Source organism: Osmerus mordax, chromosome 28 (assembly GCF_038355195.1).
Source record: "Osmerus mordax isolate fOsmMor3 chromosome 28, fOsmMor3.pri, whole genome shotgun sequence".
NCBI lineage: Eukaryota > Metazoa > Chordata > Actinopteri > Osmeriformes > Osmeridae > Osmerus > Osmerus mordax.
Window position 1 is genome coordinate 3,661,153 of NC_090077.1, and position 19,104 is coordinate 3,680,256.

General features: G+C 47.4%; 3 protein-coding genes across 4 annotated transcripts in view; all 3 read left to right on the forward strand.

Annotated features, from left to right (window-relative positions):
- The first annotated feature begins 100 nt into the window (after positions 1-100).
- arrdc1a (arrestin domain containing 1a) lies at positions 101-5,143 on the forward strand. 2 transcript variants are annotated; one of them, XM_067231586.1, is made up of 8 exons: positions 102-280; positions 1,558-1,668; positions 1,946-1,996; positions 2,413-2,567; positions 2,655-2,837; positions 2,989-3,168; positions 3,267-3,795; positions 4,080-5,143. In XM_067231586.1, exons 1-8 carry the CDS (start codon positions 163-165, stop codon positions 4,121-4,123), a joined length of 1,371 nt encoding a protein of 456 aa, XP_067087687.1. In that variant the 5' UTR covers positions 102-162; the 3' UTR covers positions 4,124-5,143. The 2 variants fall into 2 exon arrangements, with proteins under 2 accessions (XP_067087688.1, XP_067087687.1); XM_067231587.1 differs by lacking the exon at positions 1,946-1,996 and having other exon boundaries at positions 101-280.
- Positions 5,144-5,651: 508 nt separating this feature from the next.
- ehmt1a (euchromatic histone-lysine N-methyltransferase 1a) lies at positions 5,652-13,049 on the forward strand. The gene is made up of 23 exons (XM_067231314.1): positions 5,652-5,683; positions 5,996-6,104; positions 6,195-6,535; positions 6,626-6,728; positions 6,826-7,161; positions 7,665-7,810; positions 7,938-8,081; positions 8,213-8,520; positions 8,712-8,795; positions 8,878-8,966; positions 9,062-9,168; positions 9,333-9,455; positions 9,598-9,699; positions 9,853-9,957; positions 10,431-10,585; positions 10,814-10,981; positions 11,087-11,231; positions 11,343-11,420; positions 11,542-11,657; positions 11,775-11,861; positions 12,092-12,170; positions 12,306-12,481; positions 12,612-13,049. The coding sequence occupies exons 2-23, from the start codon at positions 6,056-6,058 to the stop codon at positions 12,775-12,777; spliced, it is 3,207 nt and encodes a 1,068-aa protein (XP_067087415.1). The 5' UTR covers positions 5,652-5,683; positions 5,996-6,055; the 3' UTR covers positions 12,778-13,049.
- A 1,215-nt stretch (positions 13,050-14,264) lies between these two features.
- cacna1ba (calcium channel, voltage-dependent, N type, alpha 1B subunit, a) overlaps positions 14,265-19,104 on the forward strand; it is a 58,189-nt gene continuing 53,349 nt past the window's right edge. The window contains 3 exon segments of the mRNA XM_067231315.1: positions 14,265-14,416; positions 15,724-15,829; positions 16,362-16,501. Of these exon segments, the coding sequence (XP_067087416.1) occupies positions 14,277-14,416; positions 15,724-15,829; positions 16,362-16,501 (386 nt within the window). The 5' untranslated portion in view covers positions 14,265-14,276.

Genomic DNA, 19,104 nt, shown 5'->3' on the forward strand with positions numbered 1-19,104 from the left:
ATCTTTGAATATAACTTGTAACCGGTTGAAGCGATAATATTTTAAAGGAGGGGCCAATGAATTCATTGAATGCATGCTTTTGACGTCATTTCGAGGGGCTGGATAGAGGCACACTCGGCGCACAGGTGAACAACACTCGACCCACTCCTTGTGGGAGAAAACATGGGAAAGCTTCAGGAATTTGATATTATTTTAACCGACAACAAAGTTGTTTACAGTCCCGGAGAATCCATCACAGGCACGCTGAAAATTACAACAGCAGAACCACTGCAGTGTAAAGGTATGTTTGTATTGTTTTCGTGATCTCAAATTGTCGTAGCCTACCTGTAGCGAAAACAAGGTCTAAAACAGGAAGTGGAAATTAAACAAGTTCTCCACTGAAAATAAATTGTGTGACCCAAAGTGATTTTCTGTTAAACATTTAAGATATGACTGTACCATGTGTTGAGATGTATTTGTTTATCTAGGTTTGATTTAGATAGATTTACATCTCACAAGTGAGATCTAAAAAAAAACAATGTTTTTTTTGTGGTTCATGTTACTGCTGGCACCATTTCGAGTATCAAGATGACATGGGTTGTTTAGAAATTCATTGTGAATAGGATCCACTTTGATCAGGTGCCATCTGTCAAGTGGCTGAGAAGCTTTTGACCCTAGTATTAAATATAGGTTTACTGACAGCTGGCCACCACCATCCTCACCGGTTAGTGTAACAAAATACCTTTTCAGGCTTAAAAAGTGATTACTCTTAAGATTCTAAGATTGATCAAAATGCACAAAATACGAATAAACAGCAGTATTACATGAACTTTTGTGTAGTTGTTGAATGGATGTTAGTGTTGGTTTGAATATCACATGACCTTTGAGAGCCAAACAAAGGGAGGCAACAACTACCCCAAACCCTATCGCCTTGTTCATAATATAAAAAGTGGATCCTGATCAATTTAATAACTGATCGCCTGAGACTGGATGAAGCTCTCTCTCTCTCTTTAGCGCTCTCTTTTTCTCTGTCTCATACATCCATTAGCTTTCAAGGGTAGGCTATATGCTTCAACGTAGAAGGCGTATTTTTGGGAAAGAACTCGAAATATTTTATATTTTAATATCAAGCCTAATGGTAGGTCCCTCACTGTGACGGAGAATCAGTTGTGTCCCACGAGTTTCTGTTAAACTTCTAAGTTGAGCCTCCGGTTTGTATACATTCCTTGTGAGAGAAAGCAGGTCAGACTGACGCTGTATGAGTCATGGTGTTGACATTATGGAACAAGGTATCAATGGCAACTGTAGTGATCACAATTTGCAACAAATCGGATCCTTTCCTCATTGGACACAAATTAGATTTTCACATGATTGTCTCCAGTAAATAATTACATCTTTAAGTAGCTAATGCCTCCTACCTTCACTCTCTCCTACTGTCCATACAGTATACAGTACATAGTGGACTTACTTAAGTACAAGGCAACAATAACATGGAATTTACAGGTGGGTCTGGGTGCAGTTTAAAGTGCAAGTCCATCTAATCTTTCCATTGTGTTCACCTCTTGTCTTTTCCTGAAGCAATCAAGGTGAATTGCAATGGCTTCTGTGGCGTGACCAGCAAAATCAATGACACCGCATGGACTGTGGAGGAGCCCTACTTTAACAGCACGGTCATTGTGACAGATAAAGGTAGGCTATGCTCTGCTCGGGCCGTTGACACCCCCCCCCCCCTGTAGTTTTGTACTCCACTCCCTTTCACCCTCAATCAACCTCTTACACACTCCTTTATTGGCAATCACACCTGGCCACTTGTATAACAAAGGATGAAAACAACAGAAGGTACATATGATTCAGCATTCATTAAAGCTCGATATTGACTGTGTAGATAGCTTTTACTCTCTAGAAGGGACAACATGCCCATTGTCTAACCTGCTAACTGATACTTATCTGTTCCTCTATGTCCCAGGAACACTGAAAGAGGGAGAACACAGCTTTCCCTTCAAGTTTTTCATTCCAGGTAATGAATGACCTCTCAGTGACAACGGCTTAGCATGTTGGCCGTGCCACATTCTTTCCTACCAATGTTTTACCTCCGGAAGCCGACATGCCCAGACACGTTCCATTCTTTTTCTGTGACCGATCTGTAGTTGATGCTATTCACAATTATGTCAATTCATCAGCTCATTTGTAACCCAGTCATTCTTTCCACCTTATTCTCACGTGTGTACTGATACTGTAAATCACAAAACCGACCAAACCGGTTTTTACCATTGCGATGCTAAGTCGTCACTTGAAACCTGCAGTCTCATTGTATCTCGATTTGAAAGATATGATTAGAGTCTGGCAGTATGACTTGTCTGTGGTTCCTGCTTACACGGCAGACCCCATGAGTCCAAACGCCCTAACCTTTATCCCTCTTGTCCTCCACTGCAGCCTCTGCGCCTACATCTTTTGAAGGAAATTATGGGAAGATCATTTACAGAGTTAGGGCTTTTATTGACACCCCTCGCTTCGCAAAGGACTACAAGACGGAAAAACCCTTCTACCTGCTGAGTCTCCTCAATCTGAACGAAGTGCCTGACATACAGGTGAGGACGTGTTAGCGTGGTGTCGACGTAGAGGGAAGAGGAGTTTCCCCAGGGTCAACCATTCATTCCCCCGTCTCGTCTTTGTAGGAACCTAGTTCCTCAGCCATAACCAAGAAGTTCAGCTACATGCTGATGAAGACAGGCACCGTGTCTCTGAAGGCCCAGACGGACATGCGCGGCTACACTCCTGGGCAGGTCATCCAGCTCACCGCCGAGGTCCAGAACCAGTCAGGCAAGACCACGAGCACCGTGGTGGCCAGCCTCATGCAGGTACAACGTTTCTCCTTTAGGTTTGAATGTTTCGCGTAGCTTTTAGTCGTCAATAAAGATGATTTGTATCAGCATGGGCTTACGTTGATCATGTAAAAGGACTGTCCCTGATCCGAAAGCATCTTTTTGTGTGTTGGCTCCTCTCCCTCAGAGAGTGACCTACCAGACCAAATCAAAGCCTACCTATGACCAGAAGACCATTGCGGAGGTGGAGGGTGCTGGGGTGAAGGCCGGCAAGCTGTCCGAGTGGAAGGAGCAGATCATCGTGCCTCCTCTTCCCCAGTCTTCCCTCTCTGGCTGTAACCTGATCACCATGGAATACTACATCCAAGTAAACACCCCCAAAAAACATCTGTTTTAATCAGTGTATTTGTTCCCCCCCCCCCCCCCCCCCCCCCTCACACTAACGTTCTCCCTCGTGCTTTGTAGGTAACCCTGAAGTCTGCGGATGCCACCGTGACCCTTCCCATCCACGTCGGAAATGTCTCGCTGGACAAGAAGTCCAAAACGTCCATCAAGGCAGCCCCACCCTCTCGCCCGGACTCCTCTCCGGCCGCTCGCCCCATCTCAATCGCGGACCCCACCTCTCCTCCCACGCCAGCCCCCCGCGCAGCCACCCGGAAGAGAGGCTCTTCGTGTGCCTCCCCCAGCGCCCCACCAGCCGATGAGCACCATGACGGCCCAGGGGCCATCCCCACCAAGAACTCCCAGCTGGGCCCCTCGGTCCCCCAGGCCTCCATGTCCCCCTGTGCCTTTAGCTATGCCCCAGGTGTCACCTTCCCCCAGAATCCAAGCCAGCATGGTTCCACAGGGGCCACAGGGGCCAGCGCCCCATACTTCTCTGAGGGCACCCCTATGCCCATCGCCTTCCCCCCCCTCTTGCATCCAGACTACGGGAACTCTGTATACCCACTCGGTCGGTCTTCATCCCATTTTCAGCTGTATCCCACTCTTCCAGGTGAGCAGTGGTCAATGGCAACGTTTAAATATCACTTACTTAAGATGACAATCATTTTGTTGGACTATTAGGTGTGGTGTGTTGCTAGTTTGATAGTGTTGTTTTAGAACACGAGAGAATATCGATAGATAACGTGTTCTTAAGTGTACAAGCATGAAGCCACACCCCAGACTGGTTTGATGTTGCTTTCAGGTTTTTCATGATGTGGTCAAAGACTAGGCTCTTACAGGAAAGTGTGTGCTTGTATGTGTGATAACACTTTATTTTTTTCCCTTTTTTTATAGAGGCCCCACCCTCCTATGATCAGAGCTGTAGCGGCAGCACATAAGCTTCAGCCGGGAGATCCAGGAAGCTCGTTGGCAACTGCTATCTGACCACTGTTATGCTCTTATCAGTTCTCACCAGTACACCACATGTTGTTATATTTTGTCACAACTGATTTTGTTGGACATGATAATAACACTTTCATGTCTGAAAGGGAAATTGATGTTTTGTTGTTTTGGTGTATACTGTGAGTTCAGGGTTGGTTAAGAAGTGAAGCATTTTAAAATGACATCTGTGATGTTATAGATATTGGAAGGTGCCTTTTACCTTTTTTATCTTCTTCAAAGTCTGCTTGCTAATTGCGACAGGTTCCATTTTGTTCTACTGGATGCAAATGACCCAATCACAACTGTTTAATGTACTTTAGGGCGCTCACATTCGCCAATACTTGTTTTGATTTTTGAATTGTATTTTATCAATGTTATTAATCTTCAGTGTGTGTGTGTGTGATGTTTTCTGTTGTTTTGCTTAAGATATGGTGTTGAATAAGAGAACTGTTTGTCAGCTTACATGGGAGGAGCAGAGAAGGTTTTTCAGATTTGCTTATCAAATCACTAGCATGTAGATTTTGACGTCCATTTTAAGTTTGTCCTTCCACTGTGGACTGGCTACCGACCGTTTTGCCTTTGATTTTATTTGATGGTATAGGTAGCTTTTATGAATGAGGAATCCATGTAATGTTTTCCTTTTCACAATCTAATAAACATTGAACAAAACAACACACTGCTGCTCATACCTAGTAGTAGACGCTATTATTAGCCTTAGCCTTCCCTCAGGATCATAATCAGGAGTTGTTTGTTTCAGTTCTTCTCACCTGATAAACCAGCCATATGATGTGCCACTGTATGTCTTTACAAATGTTCAGTTGTCGTGTGTTTTAGGAAGCTATTTAGCTCTCTGGTCTTTATAGAATTGACTTTACAATTGACTGGACACTTTTGGTTACATAATGTGTGTTGCATACACTGCATTGTGTACAAATGTTTATTTATTCATATAATAACAAATAAACGATTTATCATCAGCAATTCTGCTCAATTCATTTTGTTATGTCACAGATGTATCTTGGCACAATAACACAACTTCATTTCTCAACTGTAGAGCAAAATCACAAACAGTATTTTACATTTGAAAACAAATGTGTTTTAATGTGTGAATATGTGCAGGCAAAACTACACCCATTGACTAATTCCAGACTATTACATGTGAAGACATGTATAAAGAAATGATCATGTGTAATAAAAAACAATGCATGGATGAGTGGGGGGGGGGAAGCTTCTAGAAGGCTAATAGTGCTTTCAGTGAAGTGGGTCTTTGTGTGAGAAGGTGATGCCACCGACTGGCCAGCTCATGTACTGCTGCTTCATAAAGAAGAAAAGAACGAGCCGAGGCACATGTTTAACAGCAAGCGAGCAGACTGAGCATGCTCTGTGGAGGAACCAATGGGGAGCAGCCTAGTCACATGACTAGCTGAAAGGGTGGGGAAGGAAGGGGAAACTGGCATACTTCCCCTGCCCCCCTCTCTCTCACTCTCTCTCAACAACTCCAGTCTCCGACCGAGCTGGTAGGAAGTTACTTTGTTGCTTTAACTTTTGCAGGACTCTTGCCTTGAATCTTACAGCTTTCTACGTAGTGCATCTTGGAGGTTTTATCTGCATGCACGGACAGATTTGCTGCGCCTGCTTGTGAATGTTTTGTAACCGGTTGAGCTTGTATTTAAATCAATATTTTCCAGGCTTTCCTTTTATATCTAGACATAGTTGCAGTTATGGATGGGATGCTTCCGTTTCAGAAACACGGCAGGATGGGAAAGTTGTAGCCCAGCAACTTGCTGAACTTGTGTGGAAATGTATTGATTTTGGTGGTGTATTTTCAGCCTGGCGGGTGATTGTGTAAACCTGTGCGAGGGAGACGGGGCCCAGAGCAATCTGAGGAAATGAAGGAGCCATCAAAATTGAAGGAAGCAAGTGAGGTCCCCTCCCACGGTCAGTACCAGACAGGTCCGGTTTACCTCACACTTTCAGGGCTCGGTAAATGTAATATGTGATGATTCATGTTGGACCACAACATTTCAGGTGGTGTTGGTGAGGCTGGAGTGAAGACGCCAGAAGATCCCCCCAGGAAGGCCATGGAAGGTAGAGAAGTCAGCGAAGGTGCAACAGCTAAGCCTCCGAAGCCCTCTACCCAGTTAAAGATTACAACCTTCCATACGCAGGCCCTCAGTCCTAACTATCATCGTTTGCATAGTAAACCATTGAGAGCTGCCCCTATTGGGGCCGGTGTGGGAGGAGGGGTTGCTGTTGCAGGGGGTTCCAAAGCTCTGGCCCCAGGCTCTCTCTCTCTGGAGTCGGTCATGTCCAGCAGAAAACAAAGCACTCTGATGCCTGTAGATGTCTCATCCGCAGCAACACTGAAGGTATGGACTTCTAGAATGACTGGTATGACACACTTGAAAGACGTGTTCAGTTTGGGACTTTTTCAGCTGACTGTTTTGTCCCTTCCGTAGCCTCCGGTCAAGAAAAGCGCCAAGTCGATCATGACACAGACCGAAAAGCCAATACCTCTGACAGCGTCTCAGATAAGGCTACCTCAGAGCAAGCCACAGCCAGGTCAGCAAACTGTCAAGGAACTCCACAAAAACTGTGGAACAATAGTGGATATCCTTTCAGTGTATCGACTTGACTCACCTTTCTCGACTCCCCACAGCAACCAAGCGGAGGAAGAGGAAGATGGGCCTGTATAACTTTGTCCCCAAGAAGAAGACGAAGGTAGTGAAGCCACAGGACAAGCCAGTCCCAGGGCCATCTGTCAGCAAGGCCACACACAGCTACACGGAGAAGAACGGGGCTGTGACACACAGAGAAGATATGCAGAGCCAGGAGGCCCCGAGAGCCACAGGGGACAGGGAGAAAACAAACTGCCTCACTGGAATTAAAATGGAGGACAACATTGAGAAGGGCTGCAGCCAGGAGTACACAGAACTGGCTTTGGACTCTCTGGACCTGAAAGCACAGGAAGAGCTGTTCTCACCCTCACAATCAGGTGAGGACTGATTTTTTTGTTGTCAAATAATGCTACTGTGAAGTTCTAGCTGACGTTTGCTTATAAATCCCATGTCATTCACAAAGATATAAAAAATAAAAATAAAATGTATATTCTTCAAACCAATTCTGAGGTTCTAAGGGCATGGACTTTGAAGGGAAGCAAATTTGCAGTAGGTTGACGTCTTTAAATCTCCTCACTTCAGAAAGAGGGGGAAGGGACACTTACTGATTGCCTGTCTTTGCTGGTGTGGTCATTTGCATATGGACTCGGAGAAGAATAGAACAGAGTTCCAATTGTTTTACTGGTGGAACACGCATGCTGATAGTTGAGATTAGCTCCCCGCAGAGTCTGCGGATCTACGGAAGTACTTTAAAATATCCAAGTGACAATTCTCTGACAAATCTGATACTTTTGTGATGATTTTTGTAAACAAGTATCGAATGGCAGCCTGTTTTCGTGATGTGGGACTGCTTGTCTTGTTGGTCTGGTCCGCGACGCAGGCCTGGCTACAGACGCAGAGGTGACGGAGACGGACCTGGCTGAAGAGCTGCCTCTCTGCTGCTGCCGCATGGAGACCCCCTCACGAGGCCACAGCCCCTCCCTGTCAGAGCAGACCTGCATGGCCACGGAGAGCATCGACGGCCAGGTCGGTCTCCACGCAGCAGCCCCCCGCCGGGGGCCTCCTTCAACCATTTCGGTTCGCGAGCCTCGACCGAGGCTATGTTTGACACCTTTTTGTTGTTGTTCCTCACCCCCGATTTTTTTCGCCTCAGGTGAGTCGGTGCCAGCGAGGCGTGGTGAAGCACCAGCTGATGCGGCCGTCCAACACGGTCCACCTGCTGGTCCTGTGCGAGGACCACCGCGCTGGCATGGTCAAGCACCAGTGCTGCCCGGGCTGTGGTCTCTTCTGCAGACTGGTCAGTGGACGAAACCGACTTCACAAGACGTTTTCGAAAGCGATATACGTACATAAGGCTGTCTTCCATGTCCTCTTGAGTCCAGATCCTCCACAATATTTTAACCGGCAGCGCCCTCGTTCCCTTCCCAGGGGACTTTCATGGAGTGCCGTCCGTACGGCAGCATCTCTCACCGCTACCACCGGGCCTGTGCCTCCATGATCAAGGAGCGTAGCTTCTGCCCTCACTGTGGCGAGGACGCCAGCGGCGCCCACGAGGTCACGGTCCCCAAGCCCCACCCCGTGCCCTCCGCGCCCCAGCCTGACCCTAGACCTGCCGTGCCCACCGAGACCAGCGTGGCCACTCTGCCCGCCCCGGCGCTGGTGCCGGCTGTGCCGCAGGTCTTCCGGGCGAAGAAGACCACCGAGCCTGAGAGGAGGAGAGCAGCCTCTCCCGCTAAGTACGCTCGCTCTCTCTCTCTCTCTCTTTCTGTCATCTCTGTTGCTTTTCCCTCTCGCATCTTTCTCTTCCTCTCTCTCTTCCTCTCTCACACTGTTCCTCTCTCTTTATTCCCATATGTACTGTATGCATACTGTAGAAAGTGTACCTTGTGTGTCCTTGAAATCACATTTGGGTGTTTTCTTGTTCCAGGTTGAAGAGGGAGCTTGGGGGTAGTGGGTCAGACCCAAGTAAAGAGTCCCTTGAAAACATTCTGATGGCACTGGATGATGAAAAGTATGTTAGTGTCCTGCTGCCTTTGGATATCGCTTGGAGTGCGCTCAAAAAAGGATTTATAACCTGCTTTCTTGTCTTCTAGTTTAAAGCCAAAGAAAGTGAAGTATCCCACAAAGCAGTTGTATGTCTCTGCCAAAGAGGGGGAGCTTCAGAAAGTCATCCATCTTCTGGGTAAAGCCATGGCAGGATCGTCTCCAAGCAGCATCAAGCACAGTCATAACTTCCTGTACATAATTGAAAAGACATGATCTGCTTTTGTGTTCCAGTGGAAGGAAAGGACCCCAACTTCCTGATGGAGAGTCAGAACAAGCGCACCGCCCTGCATGCAGCAGCTGTGGAGGGGCACCATGAGATCTGCCACATGCTGGTCCAGGTGAGCCGAGGCTCCGCCGCGCGGCAGGCTCGGGGTCCGCTTGATTCGGCTCGCCGGAGACCCACGGAGCCAATTTCTTAGACGAGTACAAACTCGTGGCAAGTTTGTGGGAGGTACTAGGAGATACGGGGTAGGAGTGACGTGTGTTTTCCTGGCTCCTGTAGGCCGGGGCCAACCTGGACATGTCAGATGAGGAGCAGCGGACGCCCCTGATGGACGCGTGTGAGAACAACCACCTGGAAACTGTCAAGTACCTGCTGAGGGCTGGGGCTGCCGTCAGCCACAAGGTTGGTCCTGTCTACACAGTCGTCCCTTCGACGAACCCAACTGCTGGCATCGGGCCAGACAACCCAGGTGTCATGCTTTGGACGAACCGAATGAATGTAAAATAGAGTTAAATGTCTGCGTTATTGGCTCTGTCTCCCGCAGGATGTCAAGGGCTCCACCTGTCTTCATCTGGCAGCCAAACTGGGACATTATGACGTGGTGCAGCATGTGCTCCCCAAGGCGTTCAAATACGTCAACTGCCAGGTACATGGTTACGGTCGTCCGTGTCCTCACAAGCCTTTTAGAAATACGGCCAGAGAGAGAAACTGCCAGAGAGGGAGGGAGAGAGAGAGAAAACAAACAAACATGGTAGTCTATGTCCTGTACATCCCAGTGACGGGTGCGTTTGTTTTTCAGGACGACGGCGGCTGGACGGCCATCACCTGGGCCATCGAGTATAAACACAGAGAGCTGGTCCAGCTGCTCCTCTCCAGGGGGGCTGATGTGAACATCAGAGACAAGGTCACAGCAGGAAGCCTTTGCTCCCACACACACACACACACACACACACACGCATACCTGTCGTACCCACCAGGCCTGGCCATATCCCCTCACCTGGCTGCCGTCTGTTCTCACAGCTCGCTCAGGGCAGCTAGGTCAGTCCTCTGACTTGAGGCTTCCCATGGGGTGCTTCATTTCAGCGTGGTTACTGAGGGTATTTGTAGTGCAGTTCAGGTTCAAGAGCATTTACCTTTTTACTCTTGAAAAGGGGCTAAAACTGATGAATGACTTCTGAAAGACAGACAAAAGTCTGAGCAACAATGAAGCAGAAAATATGTGAACGTGCTTCATATAATGGTGTCTAAAATGTATTTGGACAATCTCTCCCATGCTCATTTTTGAACAAAAGGTGAACAAAAATATGGTGCATTCTAAACTTTGTGCTTTCCCCCTGTACAATAACTGTATCTAAACCTAAAATGACCTGTGTCCAGGAAGAGAACATCTGCCTGCATTGGGCTGCCCTGTCTGGTTCTGATGACATCGCTCAGCAGCTGCTGGATGCTCGCTGTGACCTCCATGCTGTCAACATCCATGGTGACTCTCCTCTCCACATCGCCGCCAGGGAGAACCAACTGGACTGTGTGACGTGAGTACACGACGACCTCACGTCTCCGAGCCGGGGTACTCTTCCAAAGAAGATCGTTACCATTGCACTAACCTACAGTGGGAAAAAAAGAAATATCGACTGGATGCATCTCTACTGAAAATATGTTGGAGAGAATTAGTATTCACTGCTGCAGACCAGCGAGCTCTGTGATGTGCCTGATCTGATTGGTGGGTGAAGAAGATCTAACCCCCCCCCCCATCTTCCCAGGCTGTTTCTGTCTCGGGGAGGTGACGTGAACCTGAGGAACAGCGAGGGCGAGACCCCCCTGGACTGCTGTGTCTACAGCTCCAAGGTGTGGGGAGCCCTCAACACCAACAAGAAGCTGACGGATGCCCGGAGAGGCAGGGACAGTGTTGGCGAGCGAGTTCTGTGCAGGTACGACGGCGTGGCGTTTCCCCCGCGCAGGGTACATTAACCGGTATGAATCCCGCTCTTAGACACTCCCCGAGGTTAAACGTGTCTCTGGGTCCTCGTCTTTAGGGACATCTCTCGCGGGTACGAGGCTATGCCTATAACCTGTGTGAATGGGGTGGACAGCGAGCCCTGTCCTGAGAACTTCAAATACATCCCTGACAGCTGCGTTACGTCTCCGATGAACATAGACAAGGACATCACCCACTTGCAGGTAAAGCTCAAGGTCACACCGACTGCCTCAAAGGATGTTGATGTTTTTTGGGGGCTTTCGCATTGACATAATGCAATACGCTCTCCAGTGAAAAGCCCCTTTCCGTTTCAGCATTGCCTGTGTACGGACGACTGCTCCTCCAACAACTGCATGTGTGGTCAACTGAGTCTGCGATGTTGGTACGACAAAGTAAGTCCACACTAACCCCCCCCCCCCTCGAAACGTGTTCTTCTTGTCGATTTCTTCGGCGCCATTTCTGCTGCGATTTCCAAGTGCTGAACGCCCACCACGCTCGACTGTGTTCCCTCAGGAGGGGCGTCTACCTCTGGACTTCTGTCTCAAGGAGCCTCCCGTCCTGTTCGAGTGTAATCACGCCTGCTCCTGTTGGAGAACCTGCAGGAATCGCGTGGTACAAAACGGCCTCAGGTAAAGGTGACCCCCCCCTCCTGTCCTGTGGGCTTCAGATGCCGTGTCAGGTGTGACACAGCCATTTGCAGTTGCAGCCCACTGAGCGGTTGTCTCGTGTTTGGGTTCCTTTTCCAGAGTCCATCTGCAGCTGTATAAGACTAAGAAGATGGGCTGGGGAGTGAGGGTGCTGCAGGACATCCCTCAAGGATCTTTTATCTGCGAGTAAGTTGATTTGGAGAAATGAAAGTGTCGTACGCACATGTTTGGTTCTCTCCAGGGGCGCCTCCTGAGAGCTCTTTCGTTGCACACAAAGGATTGCCGTTGTCCGTGACGCACGCACGCAGGTTTACGGTCTTGTTCAGCATTCCACTTGCGTCAGATGTCCATATGTGAAAGTTCTCTGTGCTTACCAGCGTCACAGATCTTATCTGACAGGCCCTTTTCAATCCCAGGTACGTAGGGGAGATCATAACTGACGCCGAAGCAGATGGCAGGGAAATTGACTCCTTCCTCTTCACCCTCGACAACAAGGTGAACACAGAAATGAACAACGACATTGTGTTTCAAGTTACACAATGGCATTACATAAACACATTCAGCCACCAGGGGACGCTGGAGAGCACGCCATTCCACTGATTCGAAACGACACTCTGGTTCCTCTTGCAGGTGGGAGATGCACACTGCATCGATGCCCGGCTGTTTGGCAACATTGGCCGATTTATTAACCACCTGTGTGATCCTAACCTGCTGGCTGTGAGAGTGTTCACCATGCATCAAGACCTGCGCTTCCCACGTATAGCTTTCTTCTCCCGAAAGCCCATCCTAGCAGGGGAACAGATTGGGTGAGAGACCTTACCACTCAACCAGTTCAACAGAAGGACATAAATACTCGTGTAAATGCTGTGATGGGAAGGAGGTTGAAGGACTTCAGCTTGTGGACTGATTCCGGTGTGTTTGTGTTGTCCAATGCAGGTTTGACTATGGAGATAACTACTGGAGGATCAAGGGTAAATACTACAGCTGTCACTGTGGTTCTCCTAAGTGTCGACACTCTGCTGCTGTCGTAGCCCAGGGAGCCAAGAGCACAGAGAAGGGGACGAGCCCAGCACAGCCATCAACAGCACAAATGGAGTTATAACAAAATAATGTTGTTGCGTAGAACCGATAACTTCTCAGCCCAGCCCACGTGTGCCTCCCCCATCTCCATCTTTTCTTCCTGCGATGTCTCCCCTTTTCGACCTGTGGCAGTCAGCATCATATCCCCATGTTTTAAGCAGAGGTCTACAGTAAATAACGTTTTGTTTTAAATGCTTTTAAGAGACAGGTCTTTTTTGTGTGTGTCTTGTCTAGACAGTGACGAATGCTACCTTTTTAATGCTGAAATAGCAATAAACAATATTTAAAACCTGATTGTTTTATCTGATACGTGTTTCCTTTCACTTGTCTTCTATGTCTCAGTCGTATCATGCATTTTGCAGACCAAACTCCAAATGATTATTATGCGTAACGATTTTGACAACAATCGAGAGATGTTACAGTGCATGTAGGCTATCTGGTACCATTATTATCAAAACCCCGCCCGATCCAAAACACAAGCAGAGGACTACAGAAACATTGCGGCGTCTTTGAAATCTGCATAATAATACTAATAATGAATGCTTTAATCATGCATGCGATCATTTAAGTTTCCTTCCATGAACTGACGTGATGGAGCACCCGTGATTAGCGCGCGCTGCCGGGGAGACCGGACGCTCTTCCCCTTCTCCTCCCTGCCTGGTGCTATGGATACAGAGACCGTTCAGGTGGAGCCACTGACTGGCGTCTTTTCAGTCACGTGGGTCAATTCATAAGGAACACTGGCTGGAGAAAGTGGTTACATTATACGCTGCCAGTGATTTAACGGAAGCAGAGGTGCCAAACCTGGAATTTCTCTCTACAATTTGCCTGAACATACAGGACGATTGATGGGGTGTACCGTGATAGATGCCTCGTCTTCTTGAGGAATATGGGTTGAGGTAATAAACAATGCAAACTTATACCCGCTATACGGCTTTAGGCTCCAGTCAAAGAGGAGATGCCAGATGATTGCATGTTTTTGTATTGAGGTAGTGAGTTAGCGCTGCAGTCTTAACAGTCCTTCTGGCATGCCATCTGCGAATGATGGGAATTGTTTTGTTTGCACATCTCCGCGTCTGTTTGTAAAACTGGGCGCCTCTAAAAAGGGTCCGTGCTCTATAATATGTGACCATTTAGTGAATAACATATGGAAGATTATGTGACATGGAAATCTAAACTTTCTCCTTAAAGTTCCATTCTTTTGGGATATTTGGAACACCGAAAATATGGAGAGTTCAAGAAAGGATGTAATCCACCCGAAGCTCTGAATAACATAGCAAAAGCTTTTTTTTATTTTGAATGTTCCTAGAATTTTCTCTTGGACCAAACGGGACTCGTGGCTGGAACAGCAGTGCGTGTTGTGATGCTGCTTCTGTGTCTCTTATCTAGCGTCAGTTTGGATTTTTTCTATAAGATCTGTGCAGTTCTAGAATGGCTCGCTTCGAAGATGATCTTTCCGGACGGAGAGGGGCCATCTGGCCTCCAGGCCCCCCAAGCGGCCCCAGGGTCTACAAGCAAACGATGGCTCAAAGAGCCAGAACAATGGCTATATACAACCCCATACCTGTTAAGCAAAACTGCCTCACTGTCAACCGGTCTCTCTTCATCTTCAGCGAGGATAACATAATACGAAAATATGCCAAAAAGATTACAGAGTGGCCATATCCTTTTAACCGGTTTTCCACATCGCTGACGAAGTTTGACTTGTGGTTCCAATGTCATTTTATGACTTGAAATGGTGGAACATAGGTAGTCCAGAGTGCAATGACCATTGTTCTGTAGTTCACTGCCTTTAGCTCCGGTTAAGATGCTCACAGGTAATTGTTGAGTAATTTAGCATTAACCCCGTGTTCCTTTAAATGTAGGTTATTTGAGAAGTAGGCTAAGTTAGCGGTATAGGCTATTGGTTATTACGCTAGTGACTCTCATACGGGAGGGGTGTGTGCTTGGCTTAGTGTAAACCATTGCTTGAAATGTTGTGATTTGACTATTCAGCCATTGAGAGTAGTCTGTGGTTTACACTGATGTCCATGTAATTCTAATTCTGTTGGTATACTGTAGTCTTACAATGGCCCAAGATTTCAAGTTTAAGGACGGGCACTCTCCAAGGTCCTGAACTCACCCATGCGCAACTGCTGTTCACAACGGCAGTAAATCGTAAGGATCAAACCTGTTTAATAAACGCAAACAGACGTGGGCGCCGCATCAAAGCAGACAGCCATAACAATAAAATGCTGTTTTTTTCTGTACAGATGCGGACCATGTTCAGCCCTGAAAAAATATGCATCAAGTTGTTTGAGCTATAGCAATTAATTCACATGAGGTTGCACAATGGGATCCATAACTTACATAACTGGTTGGTTACCCCTGGTGCTGAGTTAAACTCTATGAAACTGCAGCTTATTTTTGCATTTTCAACTACTACAGTTCCAATGGATTAGATATATTGTTTTTGTACTCTAATAGCCAGCAGCCTATAGCCTGCAGAGTCAAGGAAACATAGGTCTAGAAATAACTTAAACCCAAAGTAGACTCGAAAATGAACCGACCCATGATGTATCTTGGCCTTGAGTAGATGGTGGTGAGGTCCCTCTGGATTCTTCCCAGTGTACAGTCTCCAGAGGAGACCATCTGCATCGTCATCGTCACCGAGCCGTGGCCGTGGACTAATTACAGGAACAGCAGCAGCTAGTAAATAATGCCCATGGACCTTTCCAAGTCCTTCCTAGACTCTGGAGGGTGGAGGACCTCTCTGCTTACTGAACGCCCTCGAGGTTTCACCCGAATAGCTTTGAAATGTTGACGACCAGACATGCTGGTTGACGTCCTGCTTTGTTGTCTCTCAGTTCCCCTTCCCGCGTTCCTCCCTGACCTGTCTCTGTTTATTGTTCATGCGTCCAGCTTTGCAGATGTTTCGAGATGTTTCGAGATGTTTTCCCGTTTCCTGTTTCTTTCTTAACCCTCTCACTCCATTTGAGTACATGATCCTGGCCACCATCATAGCCAACTGCATCGTTCTGGCCCTGGAGCAGCACCTGCCTGCTAGTGACAAGACGCCCATGTCAGAACGCCTGGTGAGTATCTCACTAAGGTCAACGATACCGGTCTGTCAGTGTACATGCTGTGAAATTCACGTGTTCAATTACTTTGACAGAAAAGCGTGTTCTCAGGGGGTGGAGGGGAGGCGGTGGGTGGAGGTGGGCTTCCTTACATCCTCTCTGTAGGCTAGCAAGTATCAGAACACACTCCCACTGATACCCCTAGATTAGAGCCACCTTAGGATCACAATTGAACTCAGCTGTTAAGTCAGGCCATTTAAAGGGTAAGGAGCTGGGAGCTCTTGTCCAATCAAAGACACTATCTGGGCAGAGTTGTTTTAAGAAGGAAAATGTCACTTGTTCAGAAACAGTGCCTCACAGCTGCCCTTCCTCATTGATTGACTTTCTCAGATGAGCAAAAGACCGAGTCTGCCAAACTGATGTAGCTTTATGATAATTTGAAGATATCCAATGGATACTACTTCCAGGGCTTGAATGTGCAAATGCTCTTTCGTGAGTCATTCATGGAGTAAATGATAAAACAATAATTTATTTTTTGTTTCAATAGGATGATACAGAGCCCTACTTCATTGGAATATTTTGTTTTGAGGCCGGCATCAAGATCATCGCCCTTGGGTTTGCGTTTCACAAAGGCACCTACCTCCGTAATGGCTGGAATGTAATGGATTTTGTGGTCGTCTTAACAGGGTGAGTACTGAGCTAATGGCTCATGCAGCAGCAAAACTGACAGACCTGATGGTCTGTGTGGATTAATGAGGAAGTCAGCTGTTAGTGTGTGTGTGAGTGCGTGCATGTGCATGTGTGTGCATGTGCTGTTCCTTCTTCTAATGACCAGGGCACGGTGTACATTGTTGTTGATGGGTAAGATCGCATCCTGTGATGATGTCAAATTGCAAACGGCAGACTTATCGTAGAGCATGGGATTTTGTAAGCGACACATAACGGTCACGTCAGAATGTAACGTCGAACGGCGTTAGGAAATCTTGTCCCTGAAACAGTAGTGGATCTCCAGTGGTAGCTCAGCAGGAGGACGCTCTCTATGAGGGTCCATGGGGGAATGGATGGGTGGAGGGGAGGGGAGGGAGTGGATAGCAAGGTGGGGGTGGGGGTAATGATGGGAGATGGCTGTTACGCTGGAGAGAGTCCCTGGGTAGTTGCTCGCCCCACCAGGGATTGTCCTGGCCTGTTCTACCTAATGGCTCCGAGATTTATTTGGCCCTATCTGTTGGGGCTTACGTCAGCTCAACACCTCGTTGCAATAAACAGGGCTAGCCACTTCTCTCCACCCACTGGGAGCTGTTTCCAGTGAGCACACCTTTTGTTTCTGTTCAGCGAAAAAACAGGGTAAAACAGTTAGCGTGGAACGGTAATATTCCCACTTGTTCCATGTTAAGCACACAATGCCGTGTTTGTGGGAGATAGGCAGGACAAAGACTCTGCCAGTCTGCCCATACTGTAACCTGGGAGACAAGAGGGATATTGACATGTTGTCAAGGCCTCTACTTGGACCTGTCACCCTTGCCGGCCCCATATTCACTTATTCAATGTGTGGATGGGGCTGTCTGTGGAAAAGTCCGGGGCTGACTTGATTAAATTGGGCCGGAGTGGCCTGACATGATAACCATAATTGAAGGGCCGGGTGGTGAATGGGGGCCATTACAGCTGCAGTCTGGCTGTCTTATCTGTGCCACGATACGGGGAGTGATAGACCAATGTTGTCTGCCTGGTTCTGACAGACCGTGGATCACTATTTGCTGCATCCACCTGCTAACATCCTCCTACCATCAGGCTCTCTTTCCTTACAAGATGATGGCCGCCGAAAACCGCTCCAACTGTGATTACAGAATTACTTTTATTAGATACCGTTTCATGACTAGTGAATGGTGAAAGATGTGAAATGACTATTGGAAAATTGAACAATTACGGTTTATCAAGGTGACTGATAAACGTTGGTGGTCTGACGCTGACCGAGTTTCTGCAGTATGTATATCGACATTGAATAATCGGAAGGAACGAGTGCTTGTACAGTCTCGTGAATTGTTAATGCGGACACGAGGCCAGGGTGTGGTCCATTCTAACTCCATTACGGGTGATCACGTATCATACATGTTGGGGCCCAGGGGGCACGTAAGAGCCATGTTTGATGATCCTGCTAATCAGGTTTGGTGGTCTTGTGAATGAGAGGGCCGGGTGAGGGCAGCTGCAGGCAGAGCCAGACCTTTAACATGCTCCAATAAGACGTTTGGAGTCGCTAATAAGAGCATATATCAGCCTCGCCGCGCTCCCACCCAGATCAATAGGGTATTGAACCGAACGCAGGGGGAATAGATTCACTTCAGCGCTCTTCTTTATAGCTGTGTGGATCAAAGCAGCTTCTTGCTCTGGCTGGGAGACCCTAGGCCGTGCCATCTGCACCACGTTAGGACTTTGTAGGGTTTTAGATGGTGTAATGTTGTTGATGTTGCAACTTCAGCCCCGTCCGCAATCAATTAGCTCTAACGAGTTGCCTCACGATGCAAAATGTTGGCTTGAAAAGTAAAATTTGTCTAAATCTAAATCCTCACTGTGAGGATGACTGAAAAGTCATGCCGAATCAGAGTCGATTTGTTTTTGGTTTTGGTCCATGACTTTACTTAAAGCCGTCCCTGAATACGAACTGTCTCTCATGTTACTTTTTGTCATGTTTTGCAGTTATTGCTCCACATTCCAGAAAGAGAAAAAGATTTCTTGCGGAGGTTGCATTTCCTCACGCAATCTTGCTCCATCTCGAGACTTGGGGGAGTACAATTTTAGTGTTGTTCCCTCAATAGACCCGTCAATAATGACGCGCATTTATGGTTGAAGTTATTGGGTAGAATAAATCTAGGTGAAATGGAGGTACCGTTGGGAATAAAGCACAGAGCTTGCCTTGTCACATTATTATTCCTGCAGTTGTAAAATGTGTTTTCTTGCAGAGTTTCATCAGAAAGTCACAGATTAACAATGTGGCAGAGCTGATAGCGAGATGCATTTTTGTTTACGCTGCCTGAAGGTTGTGACGGTACTCCAGGCCAGTGAACAAAGTTTGAGTCAGTGAGTAAGCAAGGGTATTATTGATATCCTCAAACTCAAACATGCGTTATGGGACTGTTGTCTAGCTGTCGGAGATAAATGGAGACTGTGAATCCAGACTGAGCGCTCGGAAAGAGAGAGAAGAAACTGAGAGTAGAGTTGAGTGATGTGGAGTCTTCCGGCACCTCTCAGGTTGTAACCAGCCTCAACTGGGCTCTCCCTCTGTCATCTTTCTTCCA